This window comes from Nannobrachium achirus (assembly GCF_963921795.1).
Source record: "Nannobrachium achirus genome assembly, chromosome: 9".
NCBI lineage: Eukaryota > Metazoa > Chordata > Actinopteri > Myctophiformes > Myctophidae > Nannobrachium > Nannobrachium achirus.
The window spans coordinates 26398643-26424876 of record NC_137818.1 but is presented as its reverse complement, the minus strand read 5'-3'; the positions used below and the strand labels follow the sequence as shown (position 1 = coordinate 26424876).

The following is a 26234-nucleotide window of genomic DNA, read 5'->3' as shown; positions in this document are numbered from 1 at the left end:
AACTACTCCTTTAAAATAGCAGATGTACATTGTAGATCTGCTGTTAAAATGATTGTGATGCTGTATTAACACATTTAGCTGGGGACCCCCTGCAACCCCTCCAAAGACCCAGACCCAACTTTGAGAACCACTGCTCTACATCCTCAAATTCACACAAGCATTAATGATTCCTATTGATATATTCCATACATATTCACTTTGTAACAGTTGGATAGTCATGAATTCAACTATAGATAGATGCAGATAGATTAAAATAAATGAAAAACGGGTGACCTTGTCGAGTGACATTATTCTAGTCTACTCGGGGCTGAAATACCTGTATATGGGGTCCATGAAGAAGGCCGAGGGCTTGGCGTAGTGCAAGGGTGGCTGCTGGGGTGGCTGGGCCAGAGCTTGCTGGTGCTGGGTCATGCTGGCCTGGTGCAGGGACTGTAGATGTGGATGTGGATGTGGGTTGACACTAGCAGGGGGTTCCTCTTTGAGGTGAATACCCTTCCCAGCCCCAAAGTTGTGGTGCTTGCGGTTGTGTGGCTCAGAGGCCACGCCGTTATGACCACCCCGGCTCCGACCGCCAATGCTGAGGTCCAGAGGCTGCTCCTCGCTGCCAGATACTGACAGGGGCCCACTACTGCTCCCACTGCTGTTGTTGGGGTGTGATGGCTTGGTTGGAGTTGGTGGAGCCAGCTTGATCTCCTTGGCCTTGTTGGTGAGGTCAAACGGCGACTCTGCGGTGGGCGCAGGAGCTCCGGGACCACCGGGGACCATTTTGTGTAGGTGCTCACGAGGTGACTTGGGCTCAGGCTTAAAAAACATGCTAGGGTTGATGGCGCCTCTTTCGGTACCAAAGGAGTAGAGGGAGTGGGGGAAATTGGGCAGAAACTGGAAGGGGAACATGGAATGATACGGCAGTGGACCCATCTTCTTCTCCTGATGTAGACCCATCAAACCCGGGCCAAAGTATTTCTCTGCAATGGAGGCGATGGCTTTGATGGAGTCCGTGGTGACGGTGTTGGCATTGCCGGTGCTGGGTGGCAGTGCTTGCTCGTCAGGCGGAGGAAAGAAGGAGTGCTGGGATGATGCCGAGGAGATGAAGGGCCGATCGACGGGCAGGGTCCCCGAGCTGGACATGGGTGATACCAATGCACTGCTCGCGTCTTCAGGACGCATGCCCTCTTGACCTGACACCACCCCGGAGGGTTTCCTCCGCTTGCTGCTTCGCTCCAGTTCGCTTTCTCCTTCGCTTTCCAAGTCAGACCCATCGCCTGAAGCAGTACCGGTCGTCGTGTCCAAATCAGTCCCGCTTGTCGTGTTGACGTCTTCAAGGTCGCTGCCATCGGACATGTCTGCCATCTTTGATTTGGCCTTGGCTTCTCCAGAAGACAAGTCCAGTTTGTTCTCCTTCTCTTTGTCTTCTGCCTGACTCAAGCCATTCCCCCCACTGTTGTTCAGGTGGCCGACCAAAGAGAGTGGGGGGACGTCTAGGGGGCTCCGAGGCAGTTTCGCTTCCTGACCGCTGCTGCCAAGGGGGCTCTTAATTAGAGGGTTGGGCGGCAATAAGGGTGGCCGTGGGTAAAGTGAATGAGAGAAGATGCCCGGGAAACCGTGCGAGAGGGATGGGAAGCCGTGGGGTCCTGGGGAGAAGGGTAAACCAGGATGGTGACGGGAGGGGAAGTAGTCAGTGAACCCTAAACCTGAGTGGTTGAGGCCCGGATGGTGCGGGTGGTGCTTAGCCTTGGCCATGATGGGACTAGAGCTCATAGGGATGCCTGGAGTGAACATCCCTGCTGGGGAGCCATAATGGTTCTTGCCCTCACAGAAGCGCCGGTGCTTGTTGAGGGAGGAGGTAGTGCTGAACATCTGCCCACAGTCCTTGCATTTGATCTGGGTACGGCAGTCAGCATGCATACGCTTGTGGCGGCAGAGGTTGGAGAACTGGGTGTAGGACTTGTGGCACACCTCGCCTGGGGGAGCAAAAGGACACAGCCCACCAGGGCCTGGTTAAGCCCATTTAAACACTGTCTCGAATTCTGTGTGCCAAATCAACAAAAAATGACAACTGTATGATGAAATAAATATTGTAGCTCAAGACAGAAAGTGATCAGTTTCATTACAGGAAATGTGTCATTTATTCAGTGCAAGAGGATCGAGAGAAGTGTATATTTTATACACTTCTCTGGATATAGCATGTGTATTACTTATAGTCATGCTTGCAGGATACAGCATTGATTCCAGAATCTAAAATGTTTATTGACTTTCATTCTTTATTAGGTAGTTCATATATTTTGTTGGATTGTAGCAAAGGTTAAACTAAAGGAAATATACATATATAGAAATGCAAACAGTAAAGGTGAATAATGACATCTAATATCAGTTTTACAGAAGCACTAATTTGTTTTTGTTACTATAGTACAGTACAGTATAGTATATGTCTATAGCTGGATTATCGTGGTTGGTTCCAAATGATGCTGGGGAGGTAAAAGGGGGAAAAAATGTAGGAAGTGGAGGACATAGAGAGGGCAGTGGGAGAGAGGAATTGGATGAGACAAAAGAAACGTAATCTAGAGTAAATGAGAGGCGTGGTTTCCATTGCTCTGACTTACAGATAAAGGGCTTGACGCTACTGTGGATGTGCTTATGTTGCTTGAGGCCTGAGGACGTGGCAAAGGTCTTGCCACACTCAGGGCATGTGTGAGCACGCGCACCAACGTGCTGTGAGCGGATGTGGCGCTGCAGGTTGCTGGGATCTGTGAACACCTGCGAGAGAAAAGGCATGACCACAACAGACCTTGGCATAAACGTATGAGCCAACGCAATATGCTGTATATTTGATGATGCCATATTTGAATATCATCTGCCCTCCATGTGTTTTTGCGTTGCGTTTTTTTGGTTGCATTTGGCGAAAGAACATGCATTTTCATTTCTATGACAGAATCCATGTAAAAGGTTATGCTGTTGCCGCCTCCTATCTCTATCCATTGTCCAGTATCCAAATGCAGGAAGCCAAAAAAGCACAAGCCCAGCAGAATTTCTGAAGCAGACACAGAGCCTATGTGTGTGGGTAGGCGCGCACAACTTACGTGCTGGGTGTGCTGTACCTTATCACAATTTTCACACTCAAAGCGCTTGCCGCTGTCGTGTGACATCTGGTGTCGGATGAGGTTGGACTTCCAGTTGAAGGCCTTGGGACACTGGTCACACTTGTACTCCCTCTCCTCCGTGTGCACTATCATGTGTTGGCCCAGACTGGAGGAGGACAACATCAGGTTTAAAGTTTAAAGGTTTGAAGTTCAAGGATGTTCACTGTCAAATTCGGCAGTGATATACATTTGAAAACGTCAAACTACAGAAATACAAATAGCAAGAAAGCATTACAAAATGGCCAAATATCACATATATCGTCACTGTTGGGCAGAAACCTCGTATCTCCAGTAAAGGTCCTGTTTCATCATACAAGGCTGTCGCACAAAACTAGTGAAAATAGCAGATCTACAAGCACACAAGGCCTCGCACCGCAAGGCGTTGTGTGCTTGTAGATCTGCTATTTTCACTAGTAAATCATTTTTTTAAATGACAAATACAAAACAAATGGTTTTGGACATACAAGGTTTCCACCCGACAACAACGATATGTTATATTTTTATTTCAATTAATTTAATTTAAATGTATGAACTATCCACAATTCAGGATAGTTAAGAATCAAATGGACCATGGACCCCCAAATAGTCTGTAACTCAGTGAGCGTAGAAATACAACTATTTGGTTCCATTTACACACTCAAGAGTTATGGGGGTCCATGATCTAATGCAGTGGTTCTCAACCTGTGGGTCGGGACCCCCAGGGGGGACCCCAAATTATTTTGGGGGGTCCCTAGATGAATAGCTTAATGTGAAACTTTGCTTTCACAGTAAAGAAACAAACAACGTTTAAGTGTAGAGGGTACCTGAGCATTTCTAAAGTGACAATTTAAGGACTTTTTAATACCTCTAAAATGACAAATAAAACATTGGCCAAATTGTCAAGACAGAAATTGTGAAAATAGCAGATCTACATTTTCTCACAACGCCTCGCAACCTTCACGCCTTCACAATAGAACTGTGTTAAACAAAAAGTAATGCCTCAACTCTTAGTGCTCATCAGGGTGGGGGGGGGGGTCCCCAGTTAAAATGTGATTATTTTGGTGGTCGTGGCCTGAAAAGGTTGAGAACCACTGATCTAATGCATACCAAACAGAGGGTGTCCTCAAAACGAAAGACATGTGAGAACTAGGGCATTCACCAAATATTCTAATATTAGAATATTCGAATATCAAAGTCACTATTGGACGTTGTTCACCGAAGTCGAATATTCGGGGTTTTTTTCCCGTTTTTTTTTTCTTCTTTAAAAAATATATAATTTATAAAGCTTGGCTAGATAGGAAGTCATAAGAATGAGTTGTCAATGGTTCTCAAACCTTTTTACTCCGTGACCCCCAAAATAAACATATTTTAACTGGGGACCCCCACCCTGACAAGCACTTGGAATTGTAGGTATTACATTTAATGTGACTCGGTTCCGCAGATAAATATTGTGAAAATAGCAGATCTACATGCTCACAACGCCTCGCAACGTGAGGCTATTTTCACAATGTTCGCCTCTTGCTTATAATTTTACAGTTTGGCCAGTCCTGTCGAATATTCGACTATTCGACTACTTTGAGGTTGAATAATTCGAATACTAAAAATCACTATTCGTGAATGCCCTAGTGAGAACAACTGTGCGGTGGTACCTGTACTCATTGGGGAATATCTTCTCACAGTCTTTACACTCGTGGACGGGCTCGTCTGCGCTGTCCTCTCGCTCCTGCTTGAAGTCCTCGCTGAGCGTGTCGAAGATGGAGCCGGCGCTGGAGCAGGAGTACTTCTGGTGCCTGCGGAGCTCCAGCGCCGAGGGGAACAGCTCGTCACAGTCTTCACAGCGATACATCGGCTCATCTGCACACACAGGGGCGTCACAAGGGGGGGTGGGGGGAGAGTGGGACTGAGTTACTAGGGCCCAAGGCCTTAATTATTTTATACTTTAGCTATTGAAAAATACCAGATATACAAGCTCACAGCTGAAAAGTCTGCGCTGAAAAGTCGTGAAAATGTGTGCAAATCATATATGTATTTTTAAGCAGGGTTAGGGTTACATTTGTAACTAAAATTTTGCTTCTGGGGGTCCCTGGAACTAAATATTTTGAGATCAGGGTCCGTAGCCAAATACATATTATTTAAAAATGTTCAAGCTCGCAAAATGTTCGAGCACACAGAGCGGCACCGAATGCCGCGCTGTGTGCCATGTCGTTGTGCCATGTCGTTAATTCTTTAAATCTTTGTGGCGTTCGGTGTTCCCCTGAACCGAGGAAACAGATCCAAGTATCCCATCGCAAATAAAATCAACTGTTGAGCTCTGATGCCAAACAGCAGAAATCTATCAGAGTTATTTACCTCTCTCTGTGTTAGTTACAACTAATCAGAGACCTGCACTTGTTCAGACGTTAAAAGCAACAATCCTCCAATTGGCATTTGCGTAAAATGGAAATCAATTAGCAGTAAAGTGTAGCCTTCGTTAACAGGGCTAATTGCTTGTTAAGGCCAGCAGTGGTGGTGACTGGAACTGAGGTGTAATAGCACACAAGGGGGAAACAATAGGGGTTGGTCTTCCCTTTCCACGGCGATAACCTTTTACAATACTTCTCACCACCAAGGTCAAATGCATAAAAACTCAGACAGCTTTTTCAATGGCAAGTTCCTGAGTTCCTTGCCAAGTATAACAGTTCAAGGGGAAAGCCCACCGGAGTGTTTGTGCGTGTGCGTGTGTGTGTTTGTGTGTGTGCGTGCGTGTGCCTGTATGTCCAACTGTTTGTGTGAACATTTTCCAAAAGGAATGAGCCGTGAGGAATAGAAATAAGCAGGGGCAAAGTGGCGCCATGCCTGTGGTGATTTCACCATCAACTCTGCTGTACCCCCTCTGCCAATGCACGACCTGTCCCCTCGGGTCTCCCAACACACCCTTGTGCACCCATCCATCATTTCGGTGCACTGGCTAAATTAGTTCATCCAAAATGACCTACAGTGCATGGCTCACCTGTTTTCTACGGCACGTGACCGTTTACGCAGCTGGAACTTCTCGGCGGCATTAATGGGGCATTAGTAACATTGATGTGTCTGACATTGGGGACGTGGATACTGGTCAATGGTCCAGTACTCACCAACTCTAAGCTATAACTCTAAACCAGGGGTCTTCAATGTTTTCAGGTTAAGGACCCCTTAGCTGAGAGAGAGATGAAGCAGGGACCCCCACTACACTAAAATTGTGTTATGTTCATAGATTTCTTAGACAGCTTAGACTTTTTGACAGCACTTGGAGTAATGTGTATTTTCAGACATTTAACCACTGAACCGTCAAATACTTAGTTTGCTCTTCTTTTCTCTCTACTAACCTCTTTGCCAAAAATAGCTACAAGCTTACAACGCCTCGATCTGCTATTTTGGCTAATGTTCCACTCAGAATAGGGATGCTAGGGTTCAAGTGGTTAATGTAACACTAAGATTTGGTGGCTCCCCTGTAGTAACTCTGAGGACCCCCTAGTGGTCCCGGTCCCCCTGCTGAAGACCCCTGCTCTAAGCACTAAGCTAACTGTCCTTGCACGCTGACACTGGTGGGCACATAATTCATTGAGAATGAGTGTTTTGCTGAGAAAGGGTTGGTTTTGTTCCACTCCAGAACTACAGTAAAATAACTCAACACCCAGATATATCTTTTGCGTCACCTTTAGAGAGATGGAACGTATTCTGGGAAAAGCGTCTTCTAAAGTTCCTATTTATAAATCTGTTCCTTTCCACATGTCACTATAGATGCTTGCTTTGTAAAAGCAAACAAAAGTCTGTTTAGAAAGTTATTGCAGATCTATCCATCTAACATAAATGTTATATCTTTGTTGTTTTTGCAGTGAGTGTAAAACAGTTTTAACTTGAATACTGTGTAAAGGCAAGCTCAACAGGCCGATCTATTTGTACAGCAAAGATCACTGTTTTGCATTACTGAATAATGTATCTTTGTATTTCTATATAGCAGAACAATTTGAAGCAAAGACATGAAACCTCTGTGTGCACCAACGTGTGTTTAGGCTATGTGTGTCTAAAGCTTGAAGCCCATAAAACAGAGGTCTTCAACGGGGGGTCCTCAGAGTTACTACAGGGGGTCCTCCAAATCTTTGTGTGATGGAAACTTTTTTCCCCTTTTTTATATGCATGCACTTGAACCCTATTGTCCATATTCTGAGAACTTTAGCCAAAAATAGCATTATATACAAACTCACAATGCCTCGCACTGTGAGGCGTTGTGAGCTTGTAGATCGGCTATTTTGGGCAAAGAGGTTTGGTGTAGAGGGGAAAAATACACTGATGATTGTGCTGTCAAACCATGAAATCTATGAACAGGTTGTGGGGGTCCCTGCTTCATCTCTCTCTCAACTAAGGGGTCCTTGCCCTGAAAACGTTAAAGACCACTGCCATAAAAGAAAGCAATAAATAAAGCGCACGTGCACATGGCATGGCATGGCATGGCATGCATGATGCGTGCGCGCCTGTTTTTATTCTACTTTATTTTATTCTGTCTGCGTTTGTTGGGGGGATGGGCTAGCCTGCTCATAAATGGGAGACTAATAGCACTCTGGGAGAAGAAGGGGAGTACAATTATGTGCAGTTTAGCGGCTAATCTGGGAGCATGGGTGAGGTCTCGGGGGACTCCTCAAGTCCTCAACTCCGAATTCCAGCTCCGATAAGCCGCCAGACGGAGAGAGGAGGGCTGCGCTGCCAAGCTCCCACTCTCAGCCAGCTCTCACACAGACACGGAGACGCACACAACAACAGCATGTATTCCCCAGTCAGAGAGAGACACTGGGGTAAAGTAACTAAGTGCATTTACTTAAGTACGGTAGTATCCTATATACTCGAGTACAATTTTTAGGTGTTTGTACTTTACTTGAGTATTTCCTATTCCAATTTTACGTCTACTCCACTAGGCTATCCACTATCTCGGATGCAAAATATTATTATTTTACTCCACTGCAATTATTTGAAAACTTTAGTTACTAGTTACTTTGTAGATTGATTATTATTACAAAACATACATGAACCACTTCAGCCCTATAGCCTACATCTGCTATTTTCACCATTTCTTTATACATTTGTGAAATGCATGGGACATTCTGCATAATCAGTACTTTCTACACTTTAGGTACATTTTGATGCCAATAGGCCTACCTTTATACTTTTACTCAAGTAAATGTTGAATTCATTTACTTTTACTTCTAACATAGTTTTTTTCCGTCTGTCTTTCAATGAGATGAGAATGAGATACATAAAGTGGTTCCTGTGTAAATAAGCCGCAAAGCTTACTAGGATCTCCTTTTAGTTGACCTTGTACCAGTGATTTGTGCTGTCATGAAACTGTACTTTTTTCTATTGCAGACTGCCAATACACTTTTCAATCAATCAATCAATCAATCAATCAATCAATCAAACAAACAATCAATCAAACAAACAAACAAACAAACAAACAGAATAGGCCTGTTTCTAATGATAGGCTATAGGCCAATTTCTACTGATATTTTTACTTTACTTTATCCACCACTGCCAGTCAGAGACAGAATCGCGCACCAAGACGAGAGACGAGATTCGCAAGTATACAGGCTAGCGCTCTTTCGGAAACTCTCCAGAGGCGTCAATTGGGTATGGCAAGCTATGGCAGCTGCCATACCTTGGCTTGGCTACAGGGGGAAATAATAAAATGTACTTTTCATCGTGCCTGTTGCTGCTTAGCTTTTGCTCAACTGACGCCACTGAACCTCTCCCTCCGCTATGAGGAGAGGTTAACACTAGCCTACACTCACCTCCGCAGACAGTCAAACACAGAGTAGGCTACCCTGGAAAAAAAGAAAGCGAAAACGCGCACCGGACCGGCCGTTCTGCGCTCTCATGCCTCATCCTCTCTCTGTCATTCACACTGTCTGTTTCTTTTCAAACATTTCTCCGGTTTTCGCCCCTTTTCATTTCATTCGCTCCTCTGTGTGTGCCTTTGGCAGAGAGATCTGAGCAGAGCGGGGCTACGGTATTAAACAACCTTTTGTGTATTACAAAACGTCTGACGAACATGTTTTTTTATGACAGAATGTAATCCTTTCTTTCTTCCCCCCCCTTCTTCCGTCGCCCAAGAAAGATTGGAAGAACAAAACAATTGTTACCTGCATGGCTAACACTAGGCCTAGGCTACTAAACGTAAGATATTATGAGGGCTCGATCTCGATGTGTTTGCCCCTCCGCGAATTTGAAAGATAGGCCCCATATCGAACTTGACGTCAAGCAATCATGGCCATCACGTGTTTGGACATAAGCCAGGCTGTATCATGGACGCAGCGGGGAATGACCGCGACGACATCGGTTGAAAGGTGGGACGAAGTGCAGTCTTGGGTTACTCTACTCAAAGGGGGAGAGAATAGGCTAAATAACAGAACGTGACGCATTAGGTAGGTTATAGAATGGGCAGGGCTGGGCATGTGTGTGCACTGTGCACTGGGCACAGTAAAATTGGTCGAATAAAATAAATCGGTGTAGTGCCACCACACCAAATATTTTAAACTGATTTTTAATAACTTGCGTCAAAGGTCTAGGGCAGGCCTATTAGGCCTTTGTGGATTCATGTACGCACAGCGTCAGCGTGTAGCCTACAATTCCTTTCAAATGGCACGGGAGTTTGGACGTGCACACAGTTCACTCATTAGATTCACCAACTGTTTTTTTTTTTTTTAGAGAAGCCTGCATAGATTTTATTCTATTTAAACAAACAAAAATCTGTTCTAATAGTGTTTTAATGCGCCATTAAACAAAGTCAGAACAGCTCAGGCATGTTCCTTAATAGAATAGGCCTAACACACAAACAATAGTAGGCTATTGAAACGGGTTATTTCAAAAAATGAATTGAATCTTGAATCGCCATCTTCATCTTTAAATAGACTACATAGATTAAGATTAAGATTGTATTTTACTTTTAATTTTGAGTCACCTTAACCGGGCGTGCGGGGCAGAGTGTAGACTAGAGGAAAGCAACGCAGGATGTTGGTTGGAGTTTGTTTAAAATGTGCGCTAATGATGCGCATTAATCTTACCTTCCAGGTTGGGAGCCATGGACCCCTCTGGGAACAGTCCGTCCTTCATGTACAGTAACAGCTCCTCCCCTACTTCAATGTCCCGAACAGCTTTATAATAGATCTGAGAATATAGAGAAACATCACGCTTTTATTCAACTAAAGTACATATCATTCACTAGGCCTATATGTAATTTAAAATCATATTCTGTTGTTTCATTATGATATAGTAGGCCTGCAGACAAATTGTACATAATTTGGTCGTAAATTATTCACATTATTAACATATAATATCAGATATATTAGGCTAATTATTGCAAATAATTAACACATTTAGAGCTATTTGATTATTTATCATATCTCTGCATATCAAGTCAGCAATGCGATATTACTAACCATTTGATACATTTACTATAGCCTATATTATGTATAATCCCCACTCAAAAAATAATACAAATACATAAATAAATAATATTAATAATTATTATTATTATAAGTGTGATAGGCTATTCTTCAAAACGTCTGAGAACAGGAACAAATAAATGATGTGCCTGCATGCTAGCCCACAGGCCTACCGTTTCGCAAAGAAAAACCGTCCATCAAACGAAATACAACATAAGTACTCTATTTGCCTTTATTTACAACCCACATGACATGAGTAAAACATCAGGTAAAAGTCGGATAATTCTGGATCCAGGTGGTTTGCATATGGACGATGGGTGTGCTTTCCGTGTAATGTAATTCGACGTGTGTGAATTGTACAGGCCTACGCAGCGGACATGCATGTCCATTGCATTGCATCGTATGCAGAGGCGTCAATTGGGTATGGCAAGCTATGGCAGCTGCCATACCTTGGCTACAGGGGAAAATAATAAAATGTACTGTAACCGGGCCTGTTGCTAAGGTATGGCAACATGACTGGTGTCTTGCACGCGCGCGAGGGCGCGCGTGCAAGACACCAGTCATGTTACCATACCTTAGCTTTTTCTGAACTGACGCCGCTGATCGTATGCTTTCATACAGATGAGGAAAATTGAGATAGTGGCAATATGTGAGACACTACACAGCATGATTCTGCCACTGAATTCGTCAAATAATCCTATAGACTAGATTTAGATGGAAACAAATACAGCCTAGAAAATTAAATCAAGGGGTTAACAATTTAAAGAGTAAATACGAAACCAAGAGCGTAATGATGATACTATAAAAATATGAAAAGGCCTACTGCCGTCAGAATGTAATTGCTATGCCATCTCAGGACACTTGGGGGCGCACTGTACCAAGCCGTTCGTTCACTACACAAGGTAAAGCCACACACACACACACACACACACATACACACACACACACACACACACACACACACACACACACACACACACACACACACACACACACACACACACACACACACACACACACACACGGTTCGTCAATCCAGCAGCTGGCCTTTGCAGACAAACACCACAATGCCATATTTATCAAAAAGTCCCACAATCAACACATTTATTAAGAAGAAGAAGAATACTTATTATTAATAATAATAATAACAACAACAACACTAGCCTCATAATTTAATATTATTCGCCTATATTATTAGGATAATAACTAATGCATATTAGCTACTGCAGCAGTAGGATATTATCCAATCAATAACAGCGTAATAACAACAAGTAGCAGCCTATGCCTCGTCGCGCAGCTTTCTTTCTTTCATAACTTGTATTTGTTCGACCTGACCTTTCTTTTCTCCGTGAGTCGGAAGAGTTGGGAAAGTTGCGCGGCGCTTCGGAGAGCCTCCAGCTGCAGTAGCGCGTCAGTCCCGCTGGAGTTGGCGACACAGCCCATAGTAAAAGCTGCTACCGTGCGGAGGAGGGGAGCGGAGCGGAGAGGAGCGGCAGTGTGGAGCGGCAGTGTGGAGCGGCCCGGGCCGAGGAGAGGAGGTCGCGGAGCGGCCACAGGCAGGCTGTTAGCAGGCTGGAGGAGGAGAGGAGCCCCGGCACGCTCTATAGTCTAGTCTAGTCTCTAGTCACACCGTGTCTTTGATGATGATGAGGCTTTCTCTCTCTGCCTCTCATTAGTGATTCCCTGTTGCCCCCTCGGAGCGGAGCTCTCTGTCGTTAACCGTCGGGCCACTCCTCCTCTTCTTATCTCCAGCCAAAAGGATTTGAGGGATCTCACCGAGGCAGAGCCAGACCCCTCCCCGCATCTCCGCTCCCTGCGTCCGCCGCGGCGCGCACCGCTTTGGGGGGCCGCGATATAGATAAATCTATTATTGATGCAAATAATGGATAAAGCGCGGCCGGCCTGAAAAGACTCGCAGAGATGCGCGCGAACACAATAAGGTGAAAACAGCGCACGCGCACGCACGCACGCACACACACACACACACACACACACACACACACTGGCTGGACGTCGAGCGCAGGTTGAATTTTCTTTTTTTAAAAGGCTTAGAACAAACGCTGAGGCTGAGCATCAATGTGGTTCAGGTTATTGGACAAACACACAAGCCAAACACCTGCTTTCAACTTGTTATCTTTCAGCAGATGTCAGTTTGCAGGCTATACAACACGTGTAATCTATACGCAGAGCCTTTAAAACATTTGTGCCAAGGATGTAAACAATTAAGGAAATTACGGTCAAAAATTATGCCATCAAACCAGCTGACAAAAATACACCTTTTGAAGCATAAATGTCTCTTTTTGCTTTCCTTCTGAAACAAACATATTGGCCTATTATAATACAGGCCTGATTTTCAATCCATTTGTGAATCAACAGTAGGCCTACAATATGTAACAGGTTCAGTAAAAACGCATTATTTACAAACAACACTGGGCACTAACGAAATTAATCATTTTGTAGAAATAGAGGCCTATAAAATGTTCAGTAAATAAAACAACTGTTTTATCTGATCCAAATGGATATTATTGGTAGCCTATATTTTCTTATTTAAACAACCTAGCCTATTATAAACCTTGCAGACTGCTACATTTATACAGAGCAAAATTCACTCAGATTTAACACATTTTTGATAGTTAAAAATAAATACCATCACTCGTTTTTTAAATTAATTTCCAATAAAGAAAAACATGTTGAAGTGTCCGTAAATTCCAAACATAATGGGCTTTATAACTGCTAACCTTAAACCTATAATAGGTGACTGGTGTCACCCATGGCTCTATACTAGATCCTCTAGTATTTCACTCATCACCAAATTTCTTAAAGCCATTTCCGTATTTGTAAATGTGTGTGTGCGGATATTAACTGACAATTTGTGTGTAGGCTATACAGTAGGTGTGTTTGTGCATGCGTAACGAGTGTGCATGTGTGTCTTTGTGTATCCTGCATGTGTACTGTTTGTGGCCGTATGTGTGCATGTCAGTGCATGCATAGGCATGTGCATTAATGTGTATCCTTCGTTAATTAGATTCTCTGTGTGTGTGCGTGCGTGCGTGCGTGCGTGCGTGCGTGCGTGCGCGATGCATGCAGGTCACTGTCATCATCCCCATTTCTCATTCTGACTAGTGTGTGTGTGTGTGTGTGTGTGTGTGTGTGTGTGTGTGTGTGTGTGTGTGTGTGTGTGTGTGTGTGTGTGTGTGTGAGACAGCACACTGTGTGACTAAATGACCATCGTCACAATATCTTTTATAATAATATTTAGAAAACTGTTAGAATTTAGAAGGCATTTTTAGAATTGGCCTCAGGTCTTGAGTAAATGTACTTAGTTACACTGCTCCTGGGCCCCGCCTCTCCCTGTCACTCCGGCCTGGGGGGGGGGTACTTTATACTAGGAAAGGCCTAATGCATACCACAAATTGTTTCTGCCCCACAGCAATGTGTTTTCTAGCTTTTTGTGTGTTTTTTCTCTTCATATAACACCCTATCACACTACAGCCTCACACTCGATTATCACAAGTAGCAGATACACAAGTTCTGACCACTCAACAGAGACAAAATGCACCTGCGTTACATGCATGTGAAGATACACAAACACGCATGCACGCACGCACATACATACATACACACATCGCACGTCACACACACGCACACACACTTCGATGAATGCAAAAAAATATGTCAAGACAATAACTTTGATCAATTATTCATGCTCATCCACGACTTTTCTCATATCTTACAACTTTAATGGCAAAAATAACTAAAAAAATAAATGAATTATCAACTCACTTTTAAAAGGTTGCTGCACACATTCGAATTTGCCTGCCATGCACATATTTCCATAAACTCATGCATTGTGCATGCAATACAAAAACAATGCACAATGTCGGATAAATTATGCATTTTAACATTGAGTGGCTGCGTGCGTGCGTGTGTGTGGTGATTGTAAATAAATGATAGGGTCATGCCTGGGAGCCACCGCACTAAACAACGGCTTGCGTGGGCAAGCTAAAGCAAAGCCAACAGCCCTTTAAAGCAGGGGTCTTCAACAGGGGGTCCGGGACCCCCAGGGGGTCCTCAGAGTTACTACAGGGGGTCCTCCAAATCTTTGTGTGATAGAAAGAAAAAATTAAAATCTCCTTTTTAGCCAGATTCTTCTTAACCAGCTTCGGAGAACTTTAGACAAAAATAGCAGATCTACAAGCTCACAACGCCTCGCGCTGCGAGGCGTTGTGAGCTTGTAGATCGGCTATTTTCGGCAAAGAGCTTTGGTGTAGAGGGGAAAAAGAGCAGACTAAGTACAGAGTGAAAGGTCGACTTTATTAAGTATTGACAGTTTAAGTGGTTAAATATCTGAAATTGACATGAATCCAAAATACACTGATGATTGTGCTGTCAAACAATAAAACTATATGGAATCTATGACAAGGTTGTGGGGGTCCCTGCTTCATCTCTCTCTCAACTAAGGGGTCCTTGGCCTGAAAACGTTGAAGACCCCTGCTTTAAAGCACACAGAGAGAAGCAAACTGCAACACAGGGCCTTGACGTGCATGATGGCCTCTGATAATTCTTTGCAATTTTCAGCTGCACTCCCGATTCTTTCTTTGACTTTCTGTGACAGTGGCAGGAGGCACTGTGGGTGGAAATCTTAAAAGGATTAGGCGGGCTGGCGTTGCCAGTCAAACGCTGCATGTCAATCTCGGAGAGGCCCCTGCGTGTCCCCTCCTCGCTCGGTCCGAGTCCCCCCTCTCCATACATGGGCCGGGGCTTTAATGTGTAAAGCCTGAAAGGATAGACTGGCCTGTCCCCTCAGTGTGACAGGCTGACAGGTGGCAAATTGAGACCAGGGGACAGAGTGAGAGACAAGGGGAGGGACAGGCGTCTATAGGAACCGGGAAGAGTGTGAATGTGATGTGGGCAGAGATTGGACCAAATGAACAAGAGCAGGGCGATTATCGGACATGCTCGCGCACGCGCGCAACGCACGCACAGGCGTCACAGACAAATTGTCGTAGATGGAGATCTGGGGCAATTAGGGCTGGAGAGACGCTCATTAGTCGGGGAGTCTTGTGATCACCAGTGAAGTATAAAAGTAGCAATCAGACCAACATGTCCTATTGAAGAGGAGGAATGTGTGACGGTATTTCTACACTAGGTTGTGGCAGCATGGGGTTAAGGGCTGGTTAAACAGCTGGTGTTTTATGGGGCACTGCCCGGGCATATTTCCAGGAGTATTCCACACCCTACGCCCAGGTTTCCTTCAAGACAGTCAGCCAGAGAGAGAGAGAGAGAGAGGCACTGAAAAGTGTGCTCTGTATATTAGTTATTATATGGGTATTCATTGACACACGCGCGCGCACACAGTCACACACACACACACACACTCACATATCGTCGTTGTCGGGTGGAAACCTTGTATGTGTAAAACCGTATTTATCATTTTCAATATGATTTAAAATAGTGAAAATAGCAGATCTACAAGCACACAACGCCTCGCGGTGCGATGCGTTGTGTGCTTGTAGATCTGCTTTTTTCACTAGTTTTGTGCGACTGTCTTGTATGATGAAGCAGGGATTTACTTTACTTTATGAAAACAGGGTTAGAACACACACACGCACAAGCACACGCACACGCACACGCACACACACACACACACACACACACACACACACACACACGGATCCAAACATCTATAAACATCCAAATCCCTGAGAGCTGATTGGGAGGGACTCCCGCCACTCACCTGGTCTCCAGTGAGGTGACAGACGGCGAGGTTTTGCTCCTCAAAAGAGGGGGCGGAGCGAACGTACTTCAGCCAACTCCCGCTGCTGGCCTCCGGCCCTGCGTCCAGAGAGAACTTGACATTGCCCATGTCATCGACCACCTGTTGAGAGAGCAGCACGCACGTCACATCAGTGGCTCACAAACACAATATCCCTTTATTCCATTTCCTAAAATGGTTTGAAAATATTTCAAATGATTTTCCAATAAACAAAAAAATATATAATAATAATACAAGAAAATAAAAGATTACCCAAATATAGGCTATTGATGTTGGTTACAGGAGAGACTCCCCATGTGGAAATGGATATTATAATTTATTTGCTGCTCCAAAGGAGTACAAATGAGCATCAGACGTGAAGAGTAATTTGACCGGTTCATTTAAATATTAACCGATTAAACCATATATACTTAATTGACCAGGGTCCACCAGTATCCTTGGGCCCCTAGTTCTTTCCCTCAAAACCTAATCTGGTCAGAAACAGCCGATCTACAAGCTTACACCGCATAACATGGTGTGAGCTATTTTTGCCAAATTTTCCCCAGGATAGGGATGCTATAGGGTTCAAGTGGTTAAAGCAAAAAAAAAAAGGAAAAGAAAAAAAGACTATTCAAGGATTCATTGGCTGCTGAATCACACTGTACTTCATAACATTCTGCGTCACTGACAAAATATAGAAACATTGTCAGTTAGGCAGGCATTAGCCAACGTCTCCGACACGGCATGTCGAAAGGCGGGCGCTACAATGCAGCATATTTTGGAAAACAATACTCGAGCAGCGGAGGATTCTGAAGGAGACGATTAAAATGCCCTACTTTACGCTCAAGGAGAGTGTTCTACAAACCACTATTTGGCAGGCAAGCAACTGCAGAGTGCACCACGCCAGAGGTTTGATGTCACTCAACTATGGCAAACACAGAGGAAGTGGGTCTGGTGTGTGGGTTGAATGCAACCCCCCACGTGCGCGTGCACACGCGCGCTCTCTCACACACACACACACACACACACACACACACACACACACTGCCGCCGCCGCCCGCCATCAGCCTCGCCGCTCCTTACAACAGCGAAGGGAAAGAGGAGGAAGGGGAAGAGAGGAGGGGGAGAGGGGGAGAGGGGTGGGCAGCAGACAAACTGCGGCTTCTTTCACTCGTCCAAAGACTTTCCCTGGCACATATTGATCACCCTTTGTAACCCCGAGGCCCCCCACTGGAGACCGGGAGAGCGGGTCTCATGTTACTAGCCGCTCTCACAGAGAACGAGAGGAGAAGGGTGATGGGGAGAGAGAGGAGAGGAGAGGAGAGGAGAGGAGAGGAGAGGAGAGGAGAGGAGAGGAGAGGAGAGGACTGTTGCCCTTATCTGCAGCTGCAGGAGAAAAAATATATACCATCGTTCTTCTCGACATAATTCGTAAACCACGACTTGCAAAATAATGCTATGATGGTTGAAGTGCAACAAGACGCAAAACGATGGGTAGTTTCTGGAGGGGGAGGTTGCAACACAAATCACTGTATAGACCAGATTAAATCTTTGAGGTTTTTGCCAAGTTAAAAACGAACAAAAAAAAAAAGCGGCCAGCAGAATACTCAAGCTCGTCTGTCAAAGAGTTTTGTAAATTGTACACACCGAAAAGACCTCAAGTTTGCAAAAGAAAAGAAGAAAAGCGTTTGGGTTATCAGAAAAAAAAATCACAAAACCATTAGCGCACCATTGAAAAAGCAAACACAGTACTCAGGGAAAATGTAAAGGCTTGGAGAGCTTTTACGCTACATTTGGCTCTCCAGTGTGCATGTGTGCGTGTGTGCGTGCGCGTGTGCCTGGTTTTGTCTGCGAGTGGGTAGCGGGGGAATGTGGGGAGGGAGGTGTGTGTGTGTGTGTGTGTGTGTGTGTGTGTGTGTGTGTGTGTGTGTGTGTGTGTGTGTGTGTGTGTGTGTGTGTGTGTGTGTGTGTGTGTGCAGGGGGGGACACACAGCTGAAACCAGGGGCGTCACAAGGGGGGGAAAAGTGGGACTGAGTTACTAGGGCCCAAGGTGGAGGGGCCTTAATTATTTAAGTATTGAAAAATAGCAGATCTACAAGCTCACAGCGCGGCACCGAGAGTGCCTGGGGGGTCCCTGGAACTATATATTTTGAGATGGGGGTCCGTGGCCAAATACATATCATTTTGGGGGTCCTTGACATGAAAAGGTTTGAGCACCACTGACATAGAAACATAGTTTTTTTTTAAAACCCTGAAACCCTGAAATATTCAAAGACTTGCACAAATGTTCACGATTAAAAAAAAATAGCACATCTACAAGCTTGTATATCTGCTAGCTAAAGCACAAAATGTGAGTGAATCCTCCTTGTACCCAGGGCCCAGAATTTGGTGCGACACCCCTGGGCTGAAAAACCCCACGGTTTTGTCGGCTTTTCCAGCGAGCCGGGGGTACGAGGCTCTGATTTCCTCCCCAGCGCTGGAAGTGATACTGAGCCTGTGTGAATTCTCTGGAGAGCGGAGAAGGACCGGCCGGGGCCCGAGACACAGCCAGCCCCTCTAATTACCACTCCCAATCAGCCGCGGCTGGCTTCACCTTTGACCCCCGGGGTCGGCGCGGACCCCGCACTCCTAATAACAGTCAAACGTCTGCTTGCAAGGGGAAGCGGAGGTGTGATGGAGGAGAACCAAGAAACCATATGACGTTTTTAGATGTGCCCGGGAGTTCGCAAAACCTACTCTCTCTCTATAACTGGCTGTGTGACTCGTTGTGCGCGTGTGTGTGTGTGTGTGTGTGTGTTTTCTTTTTCTGTACTGGCAGGCTCTGTGTTTTTTTTTCTTTTTCTTTTTCTTTTTACCTTGTAAAAATGTGAATGGCTGTGTTCTTGTTGTAAGTGTGAGCATGTGCAGAAGGTGCGCTGTCGTGAATGTGTGTCAAATGTCAAGTGTGGCGAGTAAATATGGAAAAGGTCTGGCAAGAGGTGTCAAAGGGACGGTCCTCTGTGTGCGTGTGTGCGTGCATGTGTTTGTTCATGCATGTGAATATGGAAACTAGGCTAAATGAGTATATGTGCAGTTGACATAATATACGTACTTCCCACAAATGCACAGTTCACTACTGTCCGACAAAGGTGCTAGGCCAACCCTCCTCTCCTTCAATCTACAAGCTCACAAGGTGACGCGTTGACGATCTTTGACTATAATAACATAGCTCAAAGTATAGGGATACCCAGACGCCAAGTTTATGCCTAAAACGAGGATAGTTTAAGCACACAGGATAAGATGTTGATTTCATTTGTGCGGGCACATGCGTGAGTGTGTGTGTGTGTGTGTGTCGTCTTGGTGGCGAATGATGAATGCAAGGGAGGGAGGGGCTGGGGTTAGGTTTTAATTTAGGACGCATCATCAGTAGTGTTCCTCCAGGTCATGACAATGATAACTATGATTGATGAACCACAAACCATGATTATTTCATAACAGTTCTATTGGTAGCAAAACATTTGAACAAATCCTTTTCCTTTAAAGAGAATAACAGAAATACTGTGACAAATCACAATTTATTTTATTAGCGAACCATATGAAGCTCTACACCAGGGGTCTTCAACAGGGGGTCCGGGGCCCCTAGGGGGTCCTCAGAGTCACTACAGGGGGTCCTCCAAATCTTTGTGTGATGGAAACCTTTTTTTTCTCCTCTTTTATATTAGCCACTTGAACCCTAGCGTCCATATCCTGAGAACTTTAGCCAAAAATAGCAGATCTACAAGCTCACAACGACTCGCGCTGCGAGGCGTTGTGAGGTTGTAGATCGGCTATTTTCGGGCAAAGAGGTTTGGTGTAGAGGGGAAAAAGTGCAGACTAAGTACAGAGTAAAAGCTGAAGTTTATTAGGTAATGACGGCTCAGGTGGTTAAATATCTGAAAACACAAATTGACATGAATCCAAAATACACTGATGATTGTGCTGTGAGTCTGTGACTGTCAAACGATGAAACTATACGGAATCTCTGAAAAGGTTGTGGGGGTCCCTGCTTCATCCCTCTCTCAACTAAGGGGTCCTTGGCCTGAAAACGTTGAAGACCCCCTGCTCTACACTGCGAACTGTCAACTTTTAGAGATGCTCCGTACGCAGAGCAGACACACAACACAAATGAGTCTTTTTCTATGGCGCAGTAAAAGTCGTAGCTCCACCAGCTACTGGCCTCTGCTCCCAGTTTATACCTTGCACACTCAGCCCTGATAGAGTCCAGGCCTTTAGTTTATGTGTGAAAACAGTCACTGAAAACTAACCAGGCATACACCCCTCAACCACACACTCTCACACACACACACACACACACACGCACGCACGCACGCACGCACGCATGCACGCACGCAAACACACACACACACACACACAGGCGCACGCACCCTCCGCCCAAACAATTTCTTGTGCAGGCGGTGGAGTCAGAGAGCACTTGTCACTGGCCGGCGGGGAGCTCCGACAGGTAGAGTACATGTTTTATGAACAGATGGAGAAAAGCTCAGGTCCAGGTGGAGGCGAGGTGTGTGTGTGTGTGTGCGTGTGCGTGTGCGTGTGCGTGTGCGTGTGCGTGTGCGTGCGTGTGTGTGTGTGTGTGTGTGTGTGTGTGTGTGTGTGTGTATGCATGAGTGTGTGTGTGTGTGTGTGTGTGTGTGTGTGTGTGTGTGTGTATGCATGAGTGTGTGTGTGTGTGTGTGTGTGTGTGTGTGTGTGTGTGTGTGTGTGTGTGTGTGTGTGTGTGTGTGCGCGCGCGCGCGTGTGTGGGAGGGCGGCGGGGGGGTTGGGGGGCAGTTCTGCACATACTCACAAAACATGGAAGTGTTGTAGTAGTACTAGTAGTAGTAGTGGCGCGCACACTGATCATGAGCTGTACGTGGGAGTGATCACGCGCGCGTGCGCGCATGCACACATGCACACACACACATGCAGGCACGCACACACACACACATGCATCCTGCCCTTCCCCAAACACACACCTATGGCAAGGGTCTGATCATGACCTTAACGAGCAGCATGTGCATGTGCGTGTGTGTGTGCGTGTGTGTGTGTGTGTGTGTGTGTGTGTGTGTGTGTGTGTGTGTGTGTATTGTCTGCAAACACCCTGTCTCCAGGCGGACGTCTGATTTATAGCACCTCAAACGAGGTGCAACAGAGAGGGAGACCCAGAACAAGCCCACGGCTGATTGTTTGTTTATTTACCTTTTTTTTTTCTCTCCCCCCTCCTCCCCCCCTCTCCTCCTCACATGCGTCACATGGGTGGGTGGGGGGGTTGAAGGGGGGCCAGGGGGGCCGTGGCTGGAAGTTATCATCATCAGCTCCATGCGCGTTGCGAAGAGGTTTTCAACAAAGAGAAGCGGATCACACTAGGGATGGGACGTTACGCGATATTATCGTTTATCGCGATAAAAAACATTTACTACAATCGTATCGCGGAGATAAGATTTATCGTGATATCGTCCTCCGTCATGCACTGGGATCACCTTTTATTTGCAGAGCTGCATATCCGGTACCACTTAAACCCTCTATAATTGGTAAAAGGTACTTAAAATATACTGTACGTACTTGATAAAGTCTTTCTTTCACTCTCTATCAAATGTCTTGGCCAAAAAATAGCAGATCTACAAGCTCACAACGCGTCACAACGTGACGCGTTGTGAGCTTGTAGATCTGCTATTTTTTGGCAAATGTTTCGCCCCAGGATAATAGTTTTGATTATCGTGATAATATAGTAAATCGTGACCTTTTGTGCGACGGCCTTGTACGATGAAGCAGGGCTTTACTTTGCGAAAGAACGTACACATTTGAAACTTGGAGATACGAGGTTTCCACCCGACAACGACGACATGCAGAGTTTTTTCTTTTCTTTTTTAAAGAATAGAACGAGGAATAGAAGCTACTCGGAGTGGACAGGATGCAGGGCTCTGACTCGGCGGGAAGCGCTGATAAGAGCGCGACACTTATATCGTTCCTCACAACACAAAGGGGAACCTTTGACAGCAAGGAACCTTTAATGGATGTCTCGGCAGGCCTCTACTCCACCGCTGTGCTTCTATCTGACGGATGTGTGTGGTACACGAGGGTTGAATGAATTAGCTGCGAAAAAAAAGTCACTTGTAGCGGGAAGAGGGACCGGTGAGTCTGACAAGGTACATATTATATTCTGTTTGACGGAGGGGGGAGAAAATGGAAGTGGCAGCTCAATGTGGCGAGCTGATTGTGATTTTTCTGATGTGAATTGGAGATATGCTGTATAGAGGGTGGGCTTTACAGGATGTGAGACGTATGAATGCTTGAGGTCTCAAGCACTCACATTTTCACGTTTTTATGATTTTTGTTTCGTCTCCATTTTCTGCGACAGTGGTTCTCAACCCCCCAAACAAATCAAATACAAATCATTTTGGGGGTCCTTCACGTGAAAAAGTTTGAGCACCACTGACATAGAAACATAGGTTTTTCAAAACACCTTAGAAGGATTTGAAATATATGTATATCTGCTATTTCTCTATAGTTAAAGCACAAAATAATGCGTTCCCAGTCTAAATGGGTTAAACCCCCTCCCCCCTATGAAGAACATTCATGGGGGGCCCGCAGGGCACCCAGTGCACAGAATTTGGTGCGACAGCCCTGAGCGGAGATCTATGCTAATGTTTTTTGTCTATTTCTTTTGCTGACACACACAAAGTGAAACGTAGGACCGGTTTGCACCGCTCAAGAATTGGCATACTGTGGCGGCTAGCTGGCTGACAATCTGTTGACCAGCAAGCTACTATGAAAACCGGTACACCTTCTCTGCGTATCTCTGTCTGTATGTAGATCACGCCTGAGACTGTGGTTCCCTTGACATATCACTGTGACATCACAGATGATATCACAGGTGACATCACCCAAAAAAAAAAGAAAAAAAAAAGAAAAAGTCCATATATGGGTATTCCCCAGAATCCCTTTTATGCCCATATATGAAGATCCCTGACATCATCGACGTACATCACTGGCCAGATGGCCAAGACATGGCCCATATCTGTGTGGCTGGTTCAGATAGGGATCTCCATGTATGGGCATAAAAGGGATTGTATGTTGTGATGTCATGGGAACCACTCTAACATAATCCCTTTTATGTCCATATGAAGATCCCTGATGACATCAATATTAAGCCCATATCTAACAGGACTTCATATGGGAATGCCCATATATGGAGGAAGACAGCCCATATATGTGGTGGTTCAGACAGGGATCTCCATGTATGGGCTTAAAAGGGATGTACCATATACAGTACATGGATCTCCATATATGGGTACCAGGGGTGTCCATATATGTGTAACTGGTCCGTTATACATCACTGGCCAGATGGCCAAAAATTGGTGCATCCTCGCCCGCATGTCGCATGTCGCCCTGAGGCGTCTTACTAGTAATACATAAACTGGGTCTAATTACGGAGTGGTATGTACATGGATCTCTTCCATTATGATCTCTTCCATTCTGTTGGTGATGTCATATTGATGACATCACTCTTGCCCAAAAATGGAGGGCCGGCAGCCTGCGCACATCGGTGTTGTCAGGCATACATAGCAACCGGGTGTGTTGTGAGTGAGGTCAGACCAGAGCTCTGTTCAGCATGTATAAGATTCTGAGAATATCTTTGAATTCCACCACATTCCACAGAGACCATGGCATTCGTTGTTCTTACTCAGTGTCGTGAGAGAAGGAGGTAGAAAACGTGGGGATTGAGAAGGCGGATAAGTTGTCCAAACTCTATCACTGTCCTTGTATCCACGAGTTTCCAACGCCCCATAGTGCATTGCGCAGGCGCTGTACCGAGCTTCCGGCGCCGCAGCCGAGTGTGATTTACAAGCTCACAACAGGTTGCATCTGCGACGCGACGTGAGCTTGTATGTCTGCTGTTAAACCGGAAGTGTGGTGCAAACAGGTCCAAATAATCTCCAGTAAACTCCCGCGGAAACAGGTGGATAGATGCAGATTTGATGACGAACCGCCACTCCAGGAAGACACATACTTCAGATCTCAATCGAGCCATGACAACCTCTACTGCCAAATGCTATGGGCATTTGGACAGATCCCCTCGGTCTGTCCCCTCAGAATCCTTCCAGCAAATAACCAGAATTGTAACCAGCCAGGAACAAGGAGACACAGACGAACCGAAATATTACAGTCTTCAAAAGGTTACCAAGACTTTAACTCAACCAGGAGAAGTGAAGACACATCAGCTGACCTATAAGAAAACTCACATCTGTAAACAGTGTGACAGGAGTTTTAGTCGGTCAGATACACTGAAGATTCACCAGCATATCCACACAGGAGAAAAACCTTTTCACTGTAAAGAGTGTGACAGGAGTTTCAGTCGGTCAAGTTACCTGAAGGCACATCAGCCTATCCACACCAGAGAAAAACCTTTTCACTGTAAAGAGTGTGACAAGAGTTTCAGTCTGTTAGGTCTCCTGAAGAGACACCAGCGAATCCACACCGGAGAAAAACCTTTTCACTGTAAAGAGTGTGACAAGAGTTTCAGTCGGTTAAGTCACCTGAAGGCACACCAGCCTATCCACACTGGAGAAACCCCTTTCTCTTGTAAACAGTGTGACAGGAGTTTCAGTCTGTTATTATCACTGAAGAGACACCTGCGTAGCCACACTGGAGAAAAACCCTTCATTTGTAAACAGTGTGACAGGAGTTTTAGTCGGTTAGATGCACTGAAGAGTCACCAGCGTATCCACACTGGAGAAAAACCTTTCTATTGTACACAGTGTGACAAGAGTTTCAATCACTTAGACCTGAAGACACACCAGCGTATGCACACTGGAGAAAAACCTTTTGTCTGTAAACAGTGTGACAGGAGTTTTAGTCGGTTAAATACACTGATCACACACCAGCGTATCCACACTGGAGAAAAACCTTTTCACTGCAAAGAGTGTGACAAGAGTTTCAGTCGGTTAGATGCACTGAAGATTCACCAGCGTATCCACACTGGAGAAAAACCTTATCACTGTAAAGAGTGTGACAAGAGTTTCAGTCAGTTAGATGCACTGAAGATTCACCAGCATATCCACACTGGAGAAAAACCTTATCACTGTAAAGAGTGTGACAAGAGTTTCAGTCGGTTAGATGCACTGAAGATTCACCAGCGTATCCACACTGGAGAAAAACCTTTTCACTGTAAGGAGTGAAAACCACCATCTGCACAATGGAGAAAAAAAACCAACGAGGTCCCACCGAAATATGGCTATGCAGTTTCTTCACTGCCACCTGTTTTATGCAGCCAGTGAATGTTTCCATTGAATATTCTCTTTGTTTGAATGAATGCGAGTTTTAAACGAGTCACCTCAATGTTGGATCCGGTTCCTCTGGTTCTGGATCCTAACCCAGGGGTCTTCAACAGGGGGTCCGGGACCCCTAGGGGCTCCTCATAGTTACTACAGGGGGTCCTCCAAATCTTTGTGTTTTTGTCCCCCCCCCCCCTTTTTTTTTACCACTTGAACCCTAGCGTCCATATTCTGAGAACTTTAGCCAAAAATAGCAGATCTACAAGTGAGCTTGTAGATCGGCTATTTTTGGCAAAGAGCTTTGGAGGGGGAAAAGAGCAGACAGTGAAAGGTCAAGTTTATTAAGTATTGACGGTTCAAGTGGTTAAATATCTGAAAACCCACATTAACATGAATCCAAAATATACTGATGGTCGTGCTGTCAAACGATGAAACTATATGGAATCTATGATAAGGTTGTGGAGGTCCCTACTCCCTGCTTCATCTCTCTCTCAACTAAGGGGTCCTTGGCCTGAAAATATTGAAGAGCCCTGTCCTATAACCCTATTCCAGGTTGGTTCTGGTTATCATGGAAATGCTAACAAAACTCCTTCCCAGATCTTCACAGTTCTGGAGCGTTTC

General features: G+C 45.3%; 1 protein-coding gene across 1 annotated transcript in view; it reads right to left on the bottom strand.

Moving 5' to 3' along the window:
- The window catches only part of prdm16 (PR domain containing 16), a gene marked incomplete at both ends in the record, with an annotated part of 284122 nt that overhangs the window by 18643 nt on the left and 239245 nt on the right, over positions 1-26234 (bottom strand). Inside the window, 6 exons of the mRNA XM_080733337.1 lie at positions 317-1994; positions 2601-2754; positions 3078-3243; positions 4766-4970; positions 10187-10289; positions 16305-16445. Coding sequence (XP_080589463.1) covers positions 317-1994; positions 2601-2754; positions 3078-3243; positions 4766-4970; positions 10187-10289; positions 16305-16445 — 2447 coding nt within the window. The remainder of the gene's footprint in view (positions 1-316; positions 1995-2600; positions 2755-3077; positions 3244-4765; positions 4971-10186; positions 10290-16304; positions 16446-26234) is intronic.